The sequence below is a fragment of the Sinocyclocheilus grahami genome, unplaced genomic scaffold (assembly GCF_001515645.1).
Source record: "Sinocyclocheilus grahami isolate Dianchi unplaced genomic scaffold, SAMN03320097.WGS_v1.1 scaffold1475.1, whole genome shotgun sequence".
Classification (NCBI taxonomy): domain Eukaryota; kingdom Metazoa; phylum Chordata; class Actinopteri; order Cypriniformes; family Cyprinidae; genus Sinocyclocheilus; species Sinocyclocheilus grahami.
In genome coordinates this window covers 8,248-17,511 of record NW_015506654.1, presented here as the reverse complement: position 1 = coordinate 17,511, position 9,264 = coordinate 8,248, and the positions used below count along the sequence as shown (strand labels likewise).

General features: G+C 37.6%; 1 protein-coding gene across 5 annotated transcripts in view; it reads left to right on the top strand.

Annotated features, from left to right (window-relative positions):
* mlip (muscular LMNA-interacting protein) overlaps positions 1-7,786 on the top strand; it is a 36,759-nt gene extending 28,973 nt beyond the window's left edge. For all 5 annotated transcript variants that reach the window (XM_016256790.1, XM_016256788.1, XM_016256787.1 and 2 more), the window contains one exon: positions 6,493-7,786. In XM_016256790.1, the coding sequence (XP_016112276.1) occupies positions 6,493-6,690 (198 nt within the window). In that variant the 3' untranslated portion in view covers positions 6,691-7,786. The remainder of the gene's footprint in view (positions 1-6,492) is intronic.
* Positions 7,787-9,264: the final 1,478 nt, after the last annotated feature.

Genomic DNA, 9,264 nt, shown 5'->3' with positions numbered 1-9,264 from the left:
CCCATCCCCCTTTCCCCGTGCCCCCCCCCCCCCAGTTTTATTTCTCAGCCCCCCCCAGCTCAAAATACGTTCCCTCGAGAGATGAACTATGGGTGTGTAAAGTTCTGTATTCTGGGCGGAAATCAATAGGACGCCTGAGGATTGTACACTAATGACTGTTCTGTTAACAGCATGGACAAATGGGAAAAACAATGACAGAGTAGTGGCCAAAAAGCATTTACTTTTACTTTCACTGCATTAAATACAGATTCGCTTGCATTGAGAATAAACATAGTTTGACCACAACATGTTTAGTCTCAATGTCACAAAGTGCCATTAGTGTCCGCCATGCACCCTATGATGTGCACTTACTAGTGTTGGGTCGTTCTTGAACGATTCGTTCATTTTGAACGAATCTTTAATGTGACTCGGGAGGAACGAGTCGTCTCGGGGAGTGATTCGTTCAGCCGCGCATGCGCAACATCATATAGGTTCTGTACTGGAATTAGTCAAGTAGTTCACCTGGTTTGAGTCTTCGGGTTTTTCCAAGTCGTTCGTTCATCACGTGACAGCCCCATACACTTAACCAATGCAGTCTGAGCCGGAAAGAGAATTGATTAGTTCATCTCTCGAGTCTTCAGGTTTGAGTCGTTCATTCATCACGTGACAGCCCCATAAGCCCAAACCCGAAGACTTGTCAGATAAGAGGTGAGGTGAGCTAATCATAGACTGAAGACCCAGGTAAACAATGAATTAATCTTTTCTGTTTCTTATAGCAGTTTTGTATTGTTTGTAGTGTGATCAACGTTTGCGTAAGTAGTAGATGTATTAGGGAAGTAACACGTAACATTTTAATTATATTTAGCTAAAATTAAGGAAAATGACTCGAAAAAAGATTCATTCATTTTGCTGAACGAGACTCAAAGGTCCGAGTCGGTAAAATGATCCGAACTTCCCATCACTAACACTTACGCAGAGCTTGCACTCAGGCGGCTGTGCAGCAGAATCACACATTGTGTGGAATGCTATGTCCCACAATGCAATGCAGTACAAAATCTAAATGCGAATACACATTTAAATATAAAACAAAAATGGAAAGTTCAGACAGAAGCGTTGTGTGTACTTTGACATTTGCTCTGATCTCTGTAAACACTATCCCATTTTGCACTGTGCCTTCATTTTCTATCATTGTTCACCCTTCATTTGCCAGCAGTGATGGTAAAACAACCATCAGAGCTCAATAGGAACAACCGTGTGTACGTCACTCTTCCCGAACGCAAGCTTTTAAAATCCATCTGTGGTTGAGGATGCGGGTGTTTTGACACCTTAAACACTGTGTTTATCTCTTAACAGGCTTTTTATACAATCACAGGCAGTACAAGTCATCAAGATTTGTCACTAAACTATTGTCTTTGAAGGAGACTACAGAAAAACATGAGATCTATATCACTCTCTGACGTGCAAACTTCTCCAGGCTCTCCTTGACCATGACATTATAAAAACAACTTCAGGCATATTTGACATTCATGGCTCATTTAATTTCCTCTGAAAAGGCGTAGGTATGCCTTTTGTCACATTTGCTCAATAATGTTTCTTTTGTGAAATCCAGAAGGCCCTAGTGAATGTTTCAGTAGCTGGTTGCACTATATGACTCTTACAGTGGAATTCTTATTGTTGCCCACATTTTTCACATGTCGTTTTGGCTGTGGAGAGAGAGAGAAGGCTGAAAAAACACAACAGTTGTGCTTCTGTCAGCTAGAATGATTTATAATTATTATTTTCTTTCAATCATTGTACATATACAAGGTCTATTTTTCTTACTGTGTCCCACCACCCTTAAAGGGTTAGATCACCCAAAAATGAAAATTAGCTTGTGTTTTACTCACCCTCGAAGCATCCTAGGTGTATATGACTTTCTTCTTTCAGACGAATCCAGTCGGAATTATATAAAAAATGGTCTTTGATCTTTCAAGCTGTTTAATGGCACTCAGCGGGTGTTGCAGTTGAACAGTCCACAAGTCGTCAAATAAAGCTCGCGCACTCATAATAAAATGTGCTGAAGACGGCTCCGGGGGATGAATAAAAGCCCCCTGTAGCGAATCCATGAGTTTTTGTAAGAAAAATATCCATATTTCAAACGTAATAAACAATTTTCTCTCACTTCCGCTGACTGTCATCCACTGAAGCAGTTCCGGCGGATGACGTAAGACGTCGGCGTTGCGTGATAAGTGACGAATGCAGAGAGAGAACAAAACAAAACATTGGTCACGAATTAGAAGTACAAACCGAAGATTTGCAAAGAAAAAAGTCGGAGGATTTCGATATAAACAAAGAGGAGACTGGTTTTCCTTTGCTAAAGTAAGGAAACTTTGCTTCCTTTGCTCCTATTAAACAAACTTGCGAGACTAGCATATCTCAGAGGCGCGCGCGCTGCGCATACGTCATATGCCTTCCGCCGGAACGGATCTGCGTATGATAGATAACGGAAGTGAGAGAAAAGTGTTTATTACGTTTGAAATATGGATATTTTTCTTACAAAAACTCATAGATTCGCTACAGGGGGCCTTTATTCATCCCCCGGAGCCGTCTTCGGCACGTTTTATTATGAATACGCGAGCTTTATTTGACGACTTGTGGACTGTTCAACTGCAACACCTGCTGAGTGCCATTAAACAGCTTTACTTTATTTAAGTAAAACACAAGTTAATTTCATTTTTGGGTGAACTAACCCTTTAATAACTTTTACCTAATTTTTTAAAGGTGCTGACACATAGACACCCCCCACATAGACTCTTTGGGCCAGATTTACTAACAGCTTGCGCCATCACAAACCGTCTTTTGGCATTAAAATAGTACTGTCAGGATTTACTAAAGATGCGCAGTGAAGAATTTGAGCTGAAAAGGTGTGGACAGTTATTTTTGCACCTGACCTTATTGAATATGCATTTATAGCAGTTTCCCTTTCAGACGCAAACTTTATGCGAGGAGAGTATTAAAATGAATCACGCAACGTGATTTACTAATATTTGCCCTCGTCAAATTACTGGTATTTGCACCATTATTTAATTCCCAAAAAAGCATGTCTTAAAATATTTTGCGCCTGTGTCGTAAGTAGATCACCCGCACCTGATGAGCATCGGCTCTGCTTTTTTCGCCACTACGCTAATTTGCGCTGCGCTTGGTATATTGCGTTGGTCGATATGTAAATGAGATGTTGCGTCTGTGTTCTTTAATTTGCATGTTGTCAGTAAATCACTCGCAGAAATTTCAAAATTTCCCATCAGTGCTGTTTTGGAATTGCGCTCTCATGCTAATTATCCTTTGTTTGTCTTATTACTAATTATGCATGTACGTATACAATTGTATATGTAGTAATGCTCTGTTATGCTCCAATAATTAATTGGCTGAAAATCCATTTAAACATGTAAAAAATCCTCATCCTATAATCACAATCAACTGGAACAGAAAATTCATGAAAATACAGTGATCCACAGGTGTGGGAATCTAGATGATTGGCAAATGTAAGTGAGCCGATCTGTCAACACATTCACAGTAAGGACGGATGGGGATTGTCCGTCAGACAGCTCTTCCTGAATCTAGAAGAGATGTCGGTCATTCATTTATAACCTCTAGCACTGTCGGTGCCATGACGTAAAATGCAATGCTTCTGAATGGATGGAAAGTTGCCTTGTGACTAATATTGACAGTTTTTTTTTGTGACTGAATGGAGCCTTAATAGACCACTTTTAAATGAAATAGTTAATGTAAAGAACTACTCCTCTGGCTATTCTGCTGTGACACTTGTGTAAGATAAAAGTGTTTCCTGAGGTGCACTAATAATCTTATTGATTGAACACTTTCATAGTTAAGACGTAAATGGTCATTTTCTACCATGAATTTAGCCTCTAATTTGAACTCTCCGGTGGAAGGGGTGTATTTGTCTAAGACTTCAATCAAAACACCCGCTGCTGTGGTTGGCTAACATTTTGCATATGAAATGAGCACTACATGGGGAATTCTCTCAAAAACTGTGTTTTTACTATTACAGCCACCAAGATTAATAATCGTGAAAAGTGTTGATTGCAGCATCATATTCAGAGCTACTCTGGTTGCATCAAAGGTTGCAGTGCTGCACTATAGCCGGACACAGTCATGTCTACTCAGCACACAATGTAATGATCTCCTTATTTTTCCATCTTAACAAATACAGTGAAAACAATGTAAATAAGAGACTCATTGAGCAGTATTAACCAAGTCATTGTATATAACAGGAGTTTTGGTGAAAATGCAGAAATCAAATCACTGACAAGATTGATTGCTTTCTGCAATAATTACAATATAGAGAACATTTTGATTTTCCATTTCATGACCCCATTAACTAATTATGTCATTAATGCAATGAACTTTAACATTATACCTTTTAAATGACACATTTTGGGGCCACTGTATATTGGTTCCAAAAAGCGTTTGTGGATGGAAATTTATGAACTAAACTTACAAGAGCGCATTATGTGCAAAGAAAATTCTGCTCACTTTGTTGTGTCGTTTGGGCTGCGAGGATAAATCACATTAATATTCTCTCGCTGTCATACAGTACTTTATTGAGCAAAGCAAAATGGTTGATTTGTTCAAGGTTTTCATCCAAAGAAAACTCCCAAGGCTTTTTTTCCCCGGAAGGGCCATTTATTTTGTGTACAGCTTATCAACACTCATTTTATGACTTTGTATATGTGGAGGAGTTCTGCTTTATTCTCTAAGAAATGAATCACCTCGACAAATGAAGGGGCTCATTAAATTTGTAAATGAGTTTATGAAAGCTATTTGCTTACGGATTCAAGCCGTCAATGTGACAACTTAACTAGACAAGCTATGTGCGTATTAATGTTTGTGATGTTGACCGCTGTTAATCTAAGCAGTAGCTGTACTTTATTTACATAGATAGACTGACATTAGCAAATTACTAACAGCAGTTATGAGTTTGCTTGTATGCTTTTCAGCCTTTCGCCAACAGCTGACATTAAGCTGATATTCCTGCCTGATCTGACCCATAAACATTGCATTCATTGGCATATTCAAATTTAGTCAGGTTGATTCAGACATATTGGCCCGGTTTCACAGATGGGGCTTAGTTTATGCCAGGACTAGGCCTTAGTTAAATTAAGATATTTAAGCAGCTTTTACAAAAATGCATTAGAAGAAAACGTTACAGGTGTGCATCTTGACAAAGAACAATGGCACTGACATATTTTAAGATATTTTAAGACATTTTAGTCTGGGACTAGCTTAAGCCTTGTCTGTGAAACCAGGGGATTAAATATTATGTTTGTTAAATTAAATGTTTTTTATTATATATAGCTTTCTCTATTCTATCTACTTGTTTTCTTTTTATTTATTATATATATAAAACACACACACACAAAAACTTGCTTTGTGTACTGTGAATAGGCTAACCAAGACTTGTTATGGCACTTGCGTATCATTGCTCTTTTGTTCATTTTGATTGCTTCTGTTGTCCTCATTTGTAAGTCACTTTGGATAAAAGTCTGCTAAATGATTCAATGTAAATCTTAATATATATATATTTAGGTTGCCTTACAAATTAACTGATTTTAACAGTATAAAGCAAGCATAAAATACATTAATAATAATAAAAAATACTGCTGAATTGCTGTCTGTTACGTTAAAATGTATCCCTATTCTGAAATTATGCAAATCGTATATACATATGATAGTATATATTTAACATTTGTATATAATCATAGTTGTGCTTTTTCATCTCTAAACTATTGTAAATGGCGTCTTGATGTTTTGAGTCTTTGTAATTATATTTATGTGCTCACAAGCTGTCATTACAGCACAGACAGATAAATTAATATGTACTTGTAACTGTGTCATGAAAAGCTCCCGCAGTACCAGAGCTCAACCCTCTGAACGATTCTGTAGTTGAGATGTGATCTCATTATACCTTTGATGGCTTGGATGACATGTGACAAGAGGGAGTCTAATAGACAGCAGGTAAACTTGTAGGTGTAATGAATGATAAGATGGATAGGAAGGGATAAGAGTGATTTATAGCCTATCAGACGGTTACATAGCATTTCATTTAGAAAATACCTTAGTCTTTGATGTAAATACCTTAATATGGCAATATCATGGTATTACCACGTGATGCCATCACTTTACCATGGTACCACCACAGTAACACATTCTGTCATTAGAGTTGATCAACTCATCCTGTATTCACACATATTGTCATATTAGTAAAATCAATTAAGGTCAATATGTGTGTGTCATCCTCATGACATTCTATTATTATTGTACATGCTTAATTTGGGAGTGGGTGGTGTGAGTCTGTGTTATCACAACTCTAAAATAGGCCTACTTTTCTTTTTGCAAAATATATTTTTTCTGCTCCTTTGATTCTGAGAAATGTGAGGACTTGTGAGACCATTACGGTTGAATGGTTTGACACTTGGCTCGCATTTCATTAGTAACCAGCATGTGTGTTTTCAGTTTGTCAGCAGTGCGCTCTGCGATGAAACCCAAGCAGATGGTAGAGGAGCTTCAGACGGGCAGCCAGCGTGTGGAGAGGCGCTTCCTTCAGAGCCACAAGGAGACTACAAGACAAGGCTGGCATCTCTGATCACACAGACCAGGATCTCCATGCAAGATGTTCCCACCTCCATGAAACCCCAGGAGACACACATGTGATGCTTACAAGAGAGCCTGAACTGATCGTAACTGTGACTGCACATTAAAAAGCCTATTAAAGGCAGCACACGTCAAGCATCTTAAAAGCTATTCCTTCCTCAATTGAAGATGCACAAAGTAATTTTAATCGAAATGAATGAATAGTAAAATTATGTTTGCTTACAAACTCAAGGTCAGGTTTCACCCCAAAATCAAAAGTAAGAAGTAATAATAGTTCTATACAACAGACTCATTCATTTTTTTCTTTCTTTCTTATTTTGCTGTGAAATCTGACCAGTTGATAACTGTTTTAATACCATTCACCCAATAAGAGCATAAGAACTGACATGTAATCATTAGTGCACTTTTATGTACAATCATCCAGTCAAATAGTGATTGCTCTGAAATTGGCCCTACTGTCCACCAGTGGCGGTATTTCACAAAACCATAGGATATGTCAGTGGCGTAAATCGGGGGTGGGGGGGTATGCACATTACTAAGTTGAAAAAAGTTGGTAATGCATGTGGCTTTATCAGACACTTGCACTTAACATTTTATGAAAATCAAGCTCAAATGGAGTTAACAAGGTTTTTGATCAGCGAATGACGGAGATCTGTGTTTTGTCTGTCATTACAACGGCTGCATCTGAGGCAGCAAGTGCATCGCATTATACGCTTTCATCAACTTACAGGTTATAACATTTATTGTAGCTATATGGGTGCTTAGTTTTTCATGTCGTTTAATACACTTCATGATAGACGATGAAGCGCTATATACACAGGATATTTAAAACGTAGCCTACAAAAGTAGCTTATTGGTAACAACTAGACAGCAAAAGCTATTCTCCACTCTTCAAACACACACAAAAGATCAACCTTTATAAACAGTGTTTTAGTGAAGAAAACTTATTTATTCAGACATCATTTATTATTTACCCTTGCATTACGAACAAGCCGAGATCTATCTCCAGGCTTTGTTCTGAATGGAAGCAGGGTTAAGTTAAAAGGTTTTGCTGACAGTTTAAGGATCCATAGCGTTAAACAGTTTAGTGACAAGCTCTTTTGAATGCTTTTCATTGGTTAAATATTTGTAAAACCTTCAAACAGACATAAGGAAGACCAATAGCAGTGATTTAAAACGAAATATAATAGAGAATTTGGATTTTCCACGGCACACCTGACTGGGCTAGGGTATGGCGACTGCCTTACTCTGCCATACGGAAACGCCACCCCTGCTGTCCACATCACATTTACACAATCACAGTGCCTTTGATATAAGATGGCCTTTTCAGTTCATTCATTAAGAAAACATATACATACACATACCTCTCTGTAATGACTGAACTCAAAAATGCAAATTCATAATAGAACAGTGTCTATAATATAATATTCATGTCTAGGTTCTGTGGGCTTTAACATCTATCTGACATGGCTTCTTTCTCCAAGCACTCAACTCTAAAATACCCTTCCTTGCAAAACCCTCAAAGATATTTCATACGTGTCATTTTTTTCCACAATCAATTTTCATTTAGAGCACAAAATAGGCCTGAAATCTGATTACTTAAGCCATTTACTGCAGACACACAGTTCTGTCAAAAGCTGCATTAATGGTGCCTGAACAAAATCAATATTGGCCAGTCAATACTTGTTTGTCCGATTTTGATACTCTGTTCCAGGGTTTCCTAACTGGGCATTCACAATTTCAAATGATAATATAATATATAATATAATATAATATAATGTAATATATATATAGGTAATTATTCACACACTGAAGGGTGAAGAAAGCAAACCCTTGAATTTAGTAACTTGAATACTGACATATTTTCAGCATTTAAACATACAAAACTGAAGTTTTGACGACACCTAAAAATGAATCTTTATGAATATTGAAATCACGGCATTGATTTTATTATTGTTGTTGTTTTTAGTTGTCATATCAATGACCTTATGTTTTCAATTGCATTATTAAATTGTTTACTCTCTTAATATGAAATTATAACATTTCGTTCTGTTCTGTGATTTCTGCTGCCAGCTCATTTCCACGAATAGGCCTACATGTTGAACAAGACTTAACTTTAAACCCTTAAAATAAATAACATTTCTACAATCGTTTAACCTTTACTTGTCATGTAATGTTTGCTTTGTTTACCATGGGCCACAAAAGGCGTTTTCTCCGACATGCTCTGACTGACAATAGAACTATAAAATACACCAAAAACGCATAATTACGAAATGAAACAATTTTATTCGTGCGCTGTAATCCAAATCTTCAGAATCCATACGACTGCGAGGAACAGACCCAAATCCAAGCCTTTATTCGGCGATCTTCATCTCCATCCCGAGCAGCGAGTCCAGTGACCGTAAGAAGCAAAGCCTGCACCTCTCTTTACAAATGCAAGTGTTGCCACTTCAAACGACAGGTTTTACGGCAGGAAAATGTAATGCTCATTGCCTCTTGCCTTCTGCTCTGCACATCACAAACCTTCTGTATTCTGCCAGAGAGGACTGCGGCTGCAACGTATCATCATTTGGATTACTTTTGGTACATGCTTCTGACATTTTTGCAATAAATAAATTATTGTAATTGCATTTA